The 15530-nt window shown below is 34.5% G+C and overlaps 1 protein-coding gene across 3 annotated transcripts in view; it reads right to left on the bottom strand.

The window, feature by feature from the left end:
- The window catches only part of LOC149556763 (alpha-taxilin-like protein), a 229416-nt gene that overhangs the window by 45202 nt on the left and 168684 nt on the right, over window positions 1-15530 (bottom strand). For all 3 annotated transcript variants that reach the window (XR_016364782.1, XM_089831280.1, XM_089831281.1), the window contains exon 6: window positions 3809-3886. Coding sequence is in view for 2 of the 3 variants with exons in the window: in XM_089831280.1 (XP_089687406.1) it covers window positions 3809-3886 (78 nt within the window). In the remaining variant the exon portion in view is untranslated. The remainder of the gene's footprint in view (window positions 1-3808; window positions 3887-15530) is intronic.

Below are 15530 nucleotides of genomic sequence, written 5' to 3'. Positions count from 1 at the left end.
AGGGACTTCAAATTTGGAACATAAGATGTCTGATACACAAAGAACACTTCCCTAAGTCAGTAAGTCATGAAACTCAACAGGGCTCAAGATATATGCATGCAAAGTGGGTCTTCTCAGTAAGTTTGACACTTAAAAAATGCAGATTTGACAGAGGTTTAGAATTACTCATCAGAAAATGATTCAAAACTGCAAATTAGGGATCTGAGATGCATGCGTGGCTGAAACAATGGTAAGGATAACAAGTTTCACATGATAATGCATGAAGATCAGTTAAGGGCATTAGTAGATAAAAGCTCACATAGGGGTATTCTTGCGAAATTTCAACATCTCTTGAGAGTACCAACAGATGGGTCGCTTTCTTACTTTTGGTACCACGTCATTATTAAAATATTATAATGTTTCTTTAATGGTCATCTTAGTTAATCTTTAGTTTATTAGGTAGTTTAACAATCCGTCTCTATTTTTTCTTCACAATCGTTTCTTTTAAAAACACCGTCTTTGTAATCTATATAAGGAGTTTGCATCTCCTCTGTTTAATACAACTACAGCAACATCGATTTACCATAACATGGTATTAGAGCACGTCGATGAGGTTTCATAAAATTTGGTGATTTTTTTAAAGAAAAAATTCAAGCCTCTTTTGATCTAGATTTTTTTCCAAAAAGTTGTTTTTCAAGTTTTAGAAATAAAAACTGTTTGAGGTATTTTATGAAACTTTTGCGGTTTGTCTTTGATGATTTCAAAGCTTCCAAGCATTTTAATAGATTTCAAGCTTAGTTACCCAGGTTCGCTAGTTTGTCCTTAGAACCACATCTAGGTTTGAACCAATTCAAAATATTGGTCCGGTTCGGCCCAAGTTCGAGCAAGGTTCCATCTGGAAGGGGGTGGTTCGAACCCGCAGGTTTGAAATTCAAACCCAGCAGAATTTCTAGCGATGGACGTCTTTTTAATCATTTTTTATAACATATTTGATATATATTGGTCCGGGTCGACCCAAATTTGAGCAGGCTTCCATTTGGAATGGGGTGGATCGAACCCGTAAGTTTGAAATTCAAACCTAGGCAAATTTCATGTGCCCAAATCAAATTTGCATCGAACCCGGCCAAATTTCTAGCAACGGATGGCTTTTATATTGTTTTTTATAACATATTTGATATTGTTTTGAATTCCGCAGACCTAAAAAGTGAACGTAAATAAGTTATTTTGGCTTCTAACATCATTTGTGGTGTACAAATAGGTGATTTTATGAGAAGGTAGGTAGTTGAGTGAACAATGATGCTTCAACTTGATGTTATGATTCATGGATCATGATTTTATTTTAATGTTTTGAATTTCTAATATTGAACTTGAAAATTGAAATATATAATGGTATGCTCTTGATTCATGATGTTATGATTACAACTTACATGTTTAAAGTTTATGCCTATGGTGTTTTTGTTGTTTAAATAATTAAATCATATAATTTTATGATACTCTATGCTTCTAGGCTTCATAAATATGTATATATGTAATTTTTACATGTTTTTCTACGAACAAACCAAAACCCTTTCCAAAATTTTGCCGTACCGACAAACTGGTTTTTCGAATCTGTATTTCGAATCAAACTTGAACCAATAACTAAGATTACAAGGAATTCCCAAGATCATTTTTGGTTTAAAAACAACACAAAAAATGATTGTAGGCAATCCAGCTTTTTAAGGCAATTTATGTCAAATATTGGTTTTAAATGTATTACATGTATAATCCTCTAAACCAGACGGTGAATTTTTACGTAATTACATATGCAAGATTGAAGAAGTCCCAAGCTACATTGGGGGTATTCTTTTCCACCAAGTGCTTGCATTTGAATAGGGTGTAAAATGTAAAAGTTCTGAAATTAATAAAAATGAATCAAAGGCTATGGCCATTTATCTAGGAGAAAAGAAAAACAGTTGAGCAATTTATTTTTAGAATCATTGCTTGTTCTTTGTTGAAGTTGTTATCACTTCAAATCTTATTTACAACGGATTACTGGTCTCTGTATTAGCCTATAAAAGGTTGTTGTTTGTCTACGCCTAGTTTTCTTTTATTCAAAACTTGAAAATCTCGATGGAAAAATGCAATTGTCGACACTTTAAAGCATGTAATTGAAGCAATAACATGGGCAGAGTTATTTCATATATGCACACCCCATTTACACAATATTATAAGTCTATGTATCTCTATATCGTGTCTATAGTTTTAGTCTTGGATCATTTTAGCTTAGGTGTAGATTCAGTTTAGATCCCATAAAGACCCCCAGCTAAATTTGAAAACATTTTACCTCATAAACTGTTTCTGCAAAAGACAAATTATAATTTTAATCAATGCCTGACCATGCATTTCAATAGTTGGTGTCACAAAAAACATCTCCTGGGTGCTATTTAGGTTCCCTTTTACTACTACTGATTGTTATGACCTGTAGGCACAAATTTAAGATACTCATATTACTTGAAGGATGATCAAATTCTCTTAGGTAGCTCTTTTACCTGCATTTCCCACTTCAATGGTAAACTAATCTATCAAGCCCACTTCAAAGCTCTATCTTTCCTCTAATCACAAGTTCTCATCAAAAAGATGAGTTTCACCAATCTAGTTGTCAACTCTCTAAATGCCTTTATCAACTTCCTCCTCCTAAATTGTCTTTCATTAGGTGCTGCTTACATTTGTGGCTTGGCTAAAGATGAAATAACTTCAAGAATGACAACTCTTCAGAATGAAGCAAAAGACAAAATAGATCATGGATGTAATCATTAAATATGGCTTCGATATGCGGAACTTGACAGATGATCATTGCAAAGCATATACAAATGGGCTTAATATTGAAAGCCTTCTAGGGCTGCAGCAGAATAAATTAGATATTTTCCAAGGTCAACCATTATTAGACCTCAAATAAGCTGCAATATATCCATAAGACTACCTCCATGTCACAGCATTTCACAAGGCTCTTCAAGACATCTGGAAGCAGTAAGAAAGCCTCTAGAGAAATCTGTTCAACAGCTTCCATCAAAATTTCATCAAGTTCCTTACAAGCTTTATAAAGGAAAGGAGGACAGATGATGCAGTCAATGAAGACAACAAGAAAAGAAATATAACCTTAAGCATGCTTGTAATCATTCAAAAGGTGAGAGTTCAAAAACATCTAATCAATTCCTCTCACATCAAGAAGCTTGGAATTATTTCAGTTGAATGCTTTTAGAGATTGAAAAAATAATGAGCAACTTGTTTACCTTAGATCTTTCAATGAAATAAATAATTTATTTATGATTTTAGCTCTAAGGGTGGATGGAAAGAGATAGTAGTGGTATCTATAATGGGTGGGCTGGGGGAGAGAAGGCTATCAGTTAACCTCAATTCTGATGATCAGTGGATGAAACCATCGATGTAGCTAATCTCTAAATCCTCCCACCCACGCCCATGACTAGGTTACAAAGATATAAATATAATTTATTATAATGTGTCCATACATTAGCATACTGATTGTCATATCAACATGCAAATAGTTCGCTTTGGGATTGTAATATTGATCCTTCGAATCTCTAATTATCACTTCATTTCATAAAGAATGGCGTAGTATATATATCTGACTACTAGTCAATTATAGATTAAGCTTAATTTTTCAACCAATGTGTCCTTTGTTGTGTGTGTGTGTGTTTGCATTCAGTTACCATGCCACAAGGACCCTAGAGAACAATGTGAAACATTAAAAAGCTGAATAGACTACATTCAGTCAACAAGCATGTGGCCAACTATGATCCAAATGCTGCCATCACTGAGATATAGAACAAACCTTAATTGCATCATGAAATTTATTTGAAAGTTCCAACCGTTTCTGCTGCCCTTCTGTTGAAACCTTTCTACATTCTTCCTGTCAAAGACAAATCCCAACCATCAGACTTATAAGCATATTTTAAGATTTTATTATTTAGCTTTTGCCTTCACATTTCAGAAGTTGAATCATTATAAAATAAAATGAAGTTCCTTTTTGCCAATTTCATGAACACCCCTGAATCCAGACGGATGCTTGGCAAACAAGTTTGTGTTCATGAAAATTTCATTGAGACCATAAACAGCCAGAATGACAAAATAACACAAAACTCAGATATTATAATTTATAATCACAGTTTGATATAACGAACTTCATAACAAATGATTATGGCACTCCACGTTGGCTTAAAATGTAATTGCATAGTAGCCCTTTGCAACTTTCATTAATATGAATACACACAAAACATGAAGATTCCACCCAGATGAATTTCAATAAACAAACAAGAAACAATGTTTAGGAAAGCCATGAAGAGTAATAGACTAATAGTTCTTTTAAGTGAAAGTTGCACGAAACAGCTTATACAAAACACTCTGCTAGGAAGCTGTGGTGTGTTAAAGTTGTAGCTTCAGTCAGATTGATTCGATCTGATATACATTCTTATTATTGGTAATCATCATTTCCTATATATACTTATACATGTTAATAATATATATATATATATATAAAATTCATGTTAATATAATATTATTTCAATGATGATTACACCATAGAGACATGTCTCTTCACGAGACACGTCTCCTCCTCTAATACTTATATGAGATCAAAAAACTGCATTTGGACATCATCAATAACAATGGCTACGATTCTACATTCGCAGAAACAATTCTAAAATAACATGGTATCAGAGCAGCGTTGCGATCGGGACACCAGATCAGAGTTTCTGTTAATATAGCAATTGTGGTAGAACAAAAGATAGCGATGGATGACCCTCTACAACAGATCATAGAGTCTCAAAGCTGCATTATTCAATGCTATAACTTTACGAAACTTTACAAATACTGAGCGAACGCTTAACCAAAATAAAAGACTTGTAAATGAAGTTGATGAAATTGGCACTCCTCTCCATGTGGCTGTTTGGGCGAATGTGTGCAATCCCTCTCCATTACAACACAAACTTGATGGCCAGAGATGGCTATGAAAAGATTCAGCTTTACTGTCCGTTACATACTTGTAAAGATGAAATTGTTCTCCAACTTTTTGCAAAAGGAGACGACGACAGTATTGAAGGGAGCGCTCGCTTGGTGGGTGCTAGGGACTATAATGGATAAACGCCTCTGGATATTGCTATTAGAAATTATGTGGAGATTGTCCGTTTGGCATGGCTGCTTTCACTGTCGAGCCACTCAGAATTTTTAATCTGTCCTAGAGTTCACAAAAAGGGATATAAGGGAGGATAGTCAGGATACATAAATCATCTGGTCGATAATCAGTACAGGGTGGAAACAAATTAAGCTCAGAATTGTGTTGTTAGAGATAGAGTTTGTTGTCGAAAAACAGAGTGAGAAAAACAATGACCGTTGGGGAATAAGATCATAGAAACACATAGAACCTTTTACATGGATAGTTAGCTAGCAACTTGGAGTGAAGGATACAGAAAATCCCAGCCATCATTCAAAACAGTCTATATATATCGGGATTTTCTCAAAATATCAAAACAGAGAGATAACAAATAGCAAAGTCAGCATCGAAGGGATTTTAATTTTTATCTTATATTCCAAGTTGGCTGTGAACGGAAAACACAACAGGACGAATAAGTCCATGTGACAGGAAATCAGCAGGTCATGAAGGCAGAGAACCTTGTGGGACAAGAACGGAAGCCGACTGATAGTCAAGGGAAGGCCTGCGTCATCAGATAATTGGTGGGTAAGAGTATTATTTGATCCGGCAGCAACATAAGGCCCGTGCCATCAAGCAAGAAACAATTATATTACCAGTGAGTGAACCAAGAGTAATTATAAAGAGCACCACATAAATCTCAACCATGATTTGCATGAAAACCAGGCGTAGATATAAGGAAAGATAACTACTATTTACCTCACACAACTTGCTCGATAAGAGGACCTGCATCATCAAATCAGGGTAGAGCCATTGGAACATTCATCCTTGAAAAGTAAGGTACTTCATTAGCACACCTATAAAAGCATTCTCCCGAGAAGGCGATAAGGATAATCTAATAGACAAAATATGATAATGATATTTTGAAGAAACAGTGGGCCCACTGCAGTCTCGCCGCCTAAGTAAGAAATGGTCATACTCCTTGCGCACGTCGAACGCCACCATTGACGTAAGATGAGGATAATATCACCCAATGAAGGTGAGGTTATTTTGGTGACAAGACCCTAACTGGGGTCAAACAAGTATGAAGACCACATGGGGATTAAAGAGTGTAACGCCGCACTTATAATACGGTAAATTAAACAATTCTCAGAAATCAACATAGGAAGTAATGTGGAAAGGCATTGGTTAATAAGAAGACCACATTGGACAAATTGGACTTTGAATTTGACTTCTGATTCGAACGTTGTTATGTGGCGGAATATGAGAGCCAAGCTCACCATCAGAAGTAGTTGTAGAAGGTGTAAAAGGGTTTGTAGGAAGGTGTGAGTGGGTAAATTGAAACCCACATACTTATATTGAATGGTATCCAACGTTGGTTTCTTTGTCATCATCTGAGCACATTACGGGAGAGGATGATTCTTACATGGAAATTGTGCACTAATCTCAGCCCTAGAGATAGGAATGGTATTGTTCAGAGAAATGTGTACTACACCTATGTGTACTGATAGGAGAGCTATGTATCTGAAGAAGACACAGGACGAGCAACGGGGAAGGTGTCCAAATAAAAGCCATCCACATGGCATCCACGTGATACATTATTTGATAGGCATGCAGGTGACGAAAGGAGTTAAAAGGCACTATCAACTTATTTCACATTAGAAGCAATAAGCGAATTATTATTGGTGAATTAACCCCGAGTTAGTCAAATCACAAGTATAGTGATATCCCTGGGTCCACACCCAACACAGTAAGTATAAAGGTATATTATACCTTCTTAAATATTAATCTTTACAAGATGATATTTTTTATAAATAATAGGAAGGTTTTAAATATATGTAATAATAATATATGTATTAATACATATATTAAATATAATTGTTAAATATAATGGAATTGGTAATATAAAATATGTTAAGCAATATAATTTATTTTTATTATGTCCTCTTACTATACTATTATTGAATATAATGAAATATGAAATATAATTATAAACAAGGAAAATAATGAGTAATTAATAAGATGTCATCTTGAATAGAGTAATTATGTTATTTTGAAGGAATAATATTACACTTATGATTATTATGAATATCTTATCATTCCTAATATTATCATTATCCTTAAGTAATATAGTAGTTACACTTTACTTCTGTATTTCTATATGTACTGTAAGAGCTATATGCTTTGATCTTTTCCTTTGAGAATGTTGTTGCGGGCAGAGAGAGATTAAGATTTAGATGGAGCTTAACATTTCATTATGAGCAATCTTGAAAGAGAGGTAGCAAGATAGAGGACATAATTTAGTCAACATTTGGTGATTTTGATCATTGATTCAGAGAGAGTAAACAATGTTGAGATGGATTTCTCTGGTGATCAATAAATTGTCGTTGTCAAGAGGACCGTGATTCATACAACATGACCATGTGATTTTAATGGGCCTACCCCCTATGTGCATCATGAGGAAGTGATGACTTCTAAATGATGTCACTTGTATTTGCAGAAGTTATTGTAAGGAAATTTGAGTTGTTGTGAGACATTAGTGAAGTTTTTAAGAAGTCATTTGAACCATCTACGAGTCTCTCCTTGACGAATGAAACTTGACGTATGGGTTGTAGAGTCATTCATGTGGCACAATCATACTTAATCAAGATATTGGTGCATTGTGGACGAGTTTGATAAAATGGGAGGACATGTTCACTTCTACTATTAGACTAAATGAATGTTTGGACCTTCAATGGACGAAAAAAGCAAGTTGGAACATAGAAAGGAGTTGCATATTTGATAAAAAATTGTTCAAGAATATAAGAATGAGTAGAAATTTTACATTGTGGGGAAAATAATAGTCAATGTTTCATTCCCACTTAAACCTTATTTAGAGGGGAGATGTTCCATTCTCAAATAATCTAAAAAGACAATTTATGAATTCTCATGTATAGATAAGTATTTTTATCTTTTGCATTTATCCACTCTTTGTAGTCTCTCTCTTATTTGTAATTCTATACATATTATAAGGGTTATTTGCCTTGATCTTTTTCTTTATGTTTGAGGATATTCTTATAGGAAAAGAAGGTTGGTACTTTACATATGCTACCAAATAGTGTGCAAACTCAATCTAATGATAGTAGCTCGAAAGACCTTGATGATCAAGATGGATAAAGTGAAGCTCTTGGAGCAAACATCTTTGATGATTGAGATTATGAGATTCTTCTAAATTAAGAGGGAGTATGACACTTCTTCTAAGGCAACGCACGAGCTTAGAAGATTAATACTCATAGGGAGTCTAGAAATACATGTGTAACTGCATGATTTTGATGGGCCCACTCCTATGTATATCATGAGGAAATGATGACTTATCGCCAGAAAATTAGATATCAGATTCAGAGTGAGTCTGACAAGAATCCTTGGGGAATAGAGTCTCTAAGGGAGTAACTACTAGACCTGACTTCCCAAGATCATTGTTCACAGGGAGAATCTTTTGAGGTGCAATCCTTTATGAATGATATCTTCTCTATGAGAAATTCAAGTGAAACTCCTTGTAATGCACTCTTCTCTATGAGAGAAAATTAAGGTGAAAGCCTTTGTACCACCCTTTGACTAGGTTCATGGCAGTTACTATTTCAAATATGATATGTAATGAAAGGTTAAGATCTTTCATTCACATATATCAACAAAAGGTAATCATTGTAAGATGACAATCTTATAAATGGTAGACCTGTTATCATGACATATTTCATTAAATTGTTGTCACTGAGTGTTGGAAATCATAACAATGAACAAACAGAAGGCAACCATTGTAAGGTGGCGACCTTATAAATGGTAGACTTGTTATCATGGTTCTTTGGGCCGGATTTTGCTAGCCACTAATAACCAACTCATCATCGTTCTTTGGGCCAAATTTTGTCGAACACCATGATAACCAACTTGTTATGGTTCTTTGGGTCAGATCTTGTCGGACACTATGACATAGTTACTATTATAGACCACACTTATGGTGGTGCTTAAGCTTATATTAAAATTATGGAATTGTGTGTTATAAAAGGTGAGATGATATCTCTTCATATACTTGAGAGCATAATGTGTTCTATATCAATCCTCCCTAACTAAGAGGGAGTGTTTTGATTAAGTAAAAGCAGGTTTTAAAGGACCCAAAACCTATACAACAGTAGAGTTCTGGAAACAAACAAGAGAAAAGAACTACAAAGAAAAGAAACCAAGACCAAGCATGAAACAGACCTCAGACAACAAAAAGAGGTCACAGAGGACAGTGCTGGAAAAAACAGCAAAAGTCCAGCAAAGGAATAGCAACTGACCAGCTAAGGAGTATTGATCAGATTCACAGCCTGGTCTACCAGAGAATGCATGGTTTCAGCAACAACTTTGACCTCGCCTTTCCTACTGGTTTCCGCAATCTTCTTCAAATGGGCCCGAGTACACATACTTGGTCCTTGAGAATCAGCCCCCAAGGGAGAATCCTAGTCTTTACCTGCCTCATTCTTCTTCAAGAAGGTAGAAACATTTTCCACCATCTGCTTAAGCTATTTGTCCATGTTGCCCAGTCTGGATTCAAGTTTTGACACCTTCCCCTAGACACTACTAATATCCTTGTCCATAACCCTCTGTTTAGCTTCCAACACAGGAATCTTATGCATCAAATTTTTAACTTCTTCAACATTTCCTATGACCTTCGAGAGCTTGTCAATATGCTCTCCTAGGGCTCTTTCCCCTCTCGCCATTTTGGAAAATTGTTCCATTTCCTTGTTTAGCAAAAACATTTTATGCTTTAAGATGCCAATGTCCCTCCGAATAGAGCTCGGGTTGCCAAACATACCTTTAGAAAACCCTAACCCACTATCACCCCCTTCAGATTTAGATCCCTGCTCATCAATATCAGCATTAGAATCATCTTTAACTTTCTTAGCATTTTTATTGACCTGATACCACATAGGCTTTCTTTTCCTCTCCAAGCATTGAGCCAAAGGCTCATCATCAGAATGCATACACACTCTCTCATCTAGACAACCCTTACCTTTACCTTTACTGCCTCCCCTATTTTTGATGTGCTCGCGAACAATTTCATCAACAAAATCACTTTCCCTCTCCCAGTCAGAATCCTCCTACCTCCCCTGTTTTTTATTATTAACTAAGAGGGAGTGTTAAAGTTGTAGCTTCGGTTGGATTGATTCGATCTGATATACATTATGATTATTTGTAATCATCATTTCCTATATATACTTATCCATGTTAATAATATATATGATTGTATATAATACATATATTATTGTATATAATATATATATTATATTATATTATATTATATTATATATATATATATATATATATATATATATATATATATATATATATATATATATATATATTATTATTATTATTATTCATCTTTATATAATATTATTTAAATGATGATTACACCATAGAGACAGGTCTCTTGTCTCATCTCATATTTATATGAGATCCAAAACTGCATTTGGGCATCATCAATAACAATGGCTATGATTCTACATTTGCAAAAACGATCCTAAAATAACATGGTGAAATTTCAGAAAAAAAACTACGGATGAATACTACCTAAAAATGATAGTTGGAACATACTCAGGCCAAATCGGTGAAACCACACATCAGAAAAAAAACCTAAGGATGAATACTACCTAAAAATGATAGTGGGAACATACTCAGGCCAAATCGGTGAAACCGCACGTGCATCAAATAAATCATCAATCACTGCCTCTTTTAAAGTGGGAATAAACTGAGGCAGTGCGCACATTATACACCATGTTGTTGGCACTATCCTAGAGAGGTGGATACAAGGTAGACCATTACACATTGTGTACATGTAAGGACTCTCCCTGATGAGGAAAATGTCCCATGGAATGGTCCCCAGCTATCATGAGCTTAGCTCTCGTACCACATTCAAGGGAGTCAGTGTGTGCCTTCTATTGATTAAGAATGAAACCATATCCATTTCGCCGCATAGAACACATCTAAGGTAGACCCTGAGAGTTTTGGATGCTTCAAAGCCTTGTGCAACAATAGCCGATCCATGTCCAGCCTAGAGGACATCTCATTAATGAGCAAAAGGTGATCTCCTCTCTAAGTTCAACGCCATGCATAGTTACCAGAAACGTAACAGGAGGCCTCCATTTCCCATTGCAACGGCCGAAACGGGATTCTTGTCATGAAATGGCCATTTCCAAGAGATAATTTCAATTGTTAATTATTTCATTCAAATTCAAAAAAAATATTAATTCTTCCTCAATTTTGACTGCTATAGAAACATAAATAATAAAGCGACTGTAGGAAGTAATAGTTTTAATTTTTTATAGTTTATGATCAGTTAACTATAGTTTCATTATAAATTATTTAGCATTTATTTTTAATTTGTTAAGTTAACAATAGTTTTATTTATAGTTTTTTTCTTTTAATGTTTTAAGTATGAGTTAACTATATTAATTTATAATATTTAAGTATTGAGTTAACTATCTATTAATTTAATTTATAGATTTTATTAAAAGTAGTTAGCTATAGGATTAAGATTAAATCATTTATTTTCAATTTCAATATTTAGTAAATTTATTGACACATCACATTTTATATAGATACTAATAATTTAAAATTAATATAAATATTGATAAAGTATATGTGTGTGTGTGTGTGTATACGCGCGTTTCTTATGCGCAACTTTTCATATATTGCATTTCTCGTTATGTTGCCGTTGACATTGTGTTTCGCGTTTCTCATTTCTGGTAACATAAACGCCATGTGGGCCTAAGGAATCACACTCATATCAGTTTATTTCACTGAGGTGTTTTTCAGTTTCCCTCTCACCTCATAGAGTTTACAGCTAAGTTGCCAGTACGAGTATGGGTACAAGAACATGGTGCAAGGAAAAAGCTTTCTGCCATTAAGTACATGTTATACAGAATTGTGAAACTAATCATTTGATAGCGTGATAGTTCATCATTGCTCAATGCCAAAGGCCAAAGATAAATATTAAGTGTCAATTGATAGTTCAGATTCCAGAATTTTAATATTAAGTCATATGCCATAACATATAAATCTAGGTTCACCATTCAAATGACAATCATTACAATTACAAAGTTGATAATCAGAAATAATAATTGTCTTCTATCTTCCTCACACATCAAAAGGATCTAGATAAAAATCATCACCCATTTCATTTTCTGCAAAGTTCAACATTATCTGAACCCAAAAGAGTGGCCCTTGCACTAGATGATCATATGTAGGTATCTCGTCATCATCACCCATAGTATCTCTAGCAAGATCGTCAATAGTTGCATCCAAGTTGGTACACTCAAGGTTTACATCACAATGCTTCACTAACCCATCCTTCTATTGTGGTTTCTTACATAATAGAAGAAGCAAATTGGAATGAACATTAACCAAGTTTTCTGCTCTTTTTGCAGCCAACCAGTTATGCTTCATTGAGTGGATAAAGGAATATGTACTCCAATTCTGTTCAATGGAAGAACTTGCAAGCTGTTTAATTGTAGAAAAACCCAACAAAATTTAAAACATAAATAAAATAAAAATAAATTAAAGAATGTTAAGTACTAAATTCTAATATACAAATGATTAAATAAAAAATTTAAAACAAAAACACATACTTGTCACAGAACCTCAACTGAAAGAGGTTTGAGAAACATAAAATCTTGACCATTTTAGTCAGCATACAATGTCTACTGTTCTGTTTGATAAAATTGGTTATCCGTCAATGTATTAACTGTCTATTGGTTGTCACTCTTGAATAGTCATTAGTGTCGGTTGGTTGATGATTGTGTCTCTCTTTGCGACCAATGAGTCCTTTTAAATATATTGTGTACCGACAAGGAAGGATGTAGTGTAGAGTCGAATGAATTGAAATACTTGGCATACCATCTCTCGACTTCTTCTTTCCAATGAATTCATAAGCAAATAAAGATATATTTTACTCCTATATCTGGTATGCACCATCCAATGTATTTTTATTTCCTATATGTAAACGACCAGGCAAAGCAGTAAACAGCCATGGAGGTAACACAATGTACGAGCATCCGTTTCGGATTGATCATTAACAACTTCAAAATCTCTACCCTCGGAGATATTGCATATTCAAGGGGGTGCAATGTGGTAGTTATCTTGTTCCAAAAAGGACAAGTAATTGATTCCAACCTGTTGGTGTAAATAAGTATTTACTTATTACACTTACTTAAGTTTTACTTAGGTTAATACATTATTTAATTATTTTGCATTATTTTATTACTATTTTAGGTGAGACAATCAGGAATTTGTGAACTCTCATTGAGTTACGCAACTCTAATTATGCACATGGTGTCTACAACACAGGAGTATGCATCATTCACTGAGTTGTCATGATGACAACACAATTATCAGCACTCCTCATTTAGCACATGTTGTCTACACCACTGATTTGCTTACTACACTATTGTAGGCTTATCCTCACATCATCGCACTTAATCCCGTGCTTAATGGAGGATAACCCATATCTGGTGGACATGTGCCTAGTTGTATGACATATCATGATGCTGACTTCTATGCATTCTAGAAGCTCTCCTGAGGCCTTTATATTCAAGCACTCGTAGTGTACTCTCAACAAGTTATTGAATGAATATCGTCATTTTGATCATACTTTATCTATTTTGGTCTACTGTGTCCTTGTGTTGAGTTCTTTAGTTCTTAGGTGAATTTTGGCCTAAGCCAAATTCTTACACAACCTTTTGAAAAAGGTTCCTTTAGGGTCATTCTCTTTTATTGCCATTATGACTTTTATTTCCTCTTATCATTGTGCCATGCCATCATAGTATAATGTCTCTCTTTGCAATGTTTAGAAAGATAGGACTGTTACTCCAAATTCTTTATTTACCATGTCAAATAGATAGGATTTTAAGCATGTAATGGAAGGCAAGTCTAAAATCTGGTTTATTTATGAATTTGTACAGGAAACAATGTCTAATTATGATGCTCATGGTAATGCAAAATGCAAAGAATCAATGATGAAGATGTCAATTCTATAATGGTAGAGTGATAATGGCAATTACAATATCTGGTATATAAAGGTTACAACTGTACATAATATTACTTTATTGATTATGCAAACAATTAATATCCTTACATGCAAACATTGTTGTTTCTGATGAAGCAATGATTATACGCAAAGTCTGATGTAAACCTTCAACAGCGATCTGTCTGCTGCCTCTGGTTTATTATTATATGCCTGCAACAAAAAGTCTGGCTGTGTCTGATGTAGCAATAAATATATGCACGAAGAGAAACTGTGTCTGATGTAACACTAAACACACGCACTGGAGATGTCGTCTCTAAGTACAGCTTTATTCTCTTCACCAAGGATGCCAAAAGGCAATATGCTTTCAACAAAGCAATCCATAAAGGATAACAAATAAATATATAAAATTCTCTGATGCTGTCTTGTTGAATAAGCAAAATGACTTCTTATCTCTTATGCTTCGAGGGATTAGTCAAGATTAAGGGACTCGTGCCTTCTTGGAGTCATCACCTTTCTTAACACCCAATAATCATATCCCTTCATTAGTTTGATGTCATGCTAATCATCGATTCTGTTGACCACTGACTTCTCCATATTGGTAGTAATGGATTTCAATATGATTCTGATGACTCCTCATGTCGTATTACTTGAATTCGGGAAGATAACATCTATTGTATCATTGACATGGTTGGTTTGATTGCTTCCTATTACCAAACACTCTACTCTTATGCTGCGTGAGGGCATATTTATTGCACTCAATATTTTCATCGCCGTTATCATGGCTTTTCTTCTCCACTCAATTATTTTTCCATTCGACAAATATGCTTGTGCCTCTATCATTGTATTCGGAGATATTGCCCTCCTAAATAATAAGTAATAATCACTGCCACACTAGTCATCGCTGGTTCACTTCTCTTGGGTGGCGATAAACAGTTACCTTACTTTCTTTCGAAAATATAATTATTCCTTCCATGATTAATGCAAATAGAAAATGAATGTTGAACATCTATTATCATTGTTGCACGACATTTAAACATGTTAGACTGCTCTGAACAATTAATCACAACTTTGTGCCAATAACCTTGATATCGATGTTGAATGTTGAAAACCCTCAAACGACCTATGTTAGGAGAGATAACTTGAAAGTAACATTTTTTGGTTCATCTCTGCTTGAATCTTTGCTATATGAAACATCTGAGTCAATAGTCTCCCCTATGATATCTTCCATGCAATAGAGGAATGCTAAAATGTTTATCTCCGGCAACAATGTTATTGTTATAATCCTTAGCAACAATGGTTTAGTGTTTGATAATAATCTTCTCCCTTGATATAATACTTGTTCCTTAATAATACTAAGTTTAAATCTTT

This window comes from Cupressus sempervirens, chromosome 5 (genome assembly GCF_028749045.1).
Source record: "Cupressus sempervirens isolate cs-2001-9-10 chromosome 5, ASM2874904v1, whole genome shotgun sequence".
Taxonomy (NCBI): domain Eukaryota; kingdom Viridiplantae; phylum Streptophyta; class Pinopsida; order Cupressales; family Cupressaceae; genus Cupressus; species Cupressus sempervirens.
This window is presented reverse-complemented; position numbering and strand designations above follow the sequence as displayed.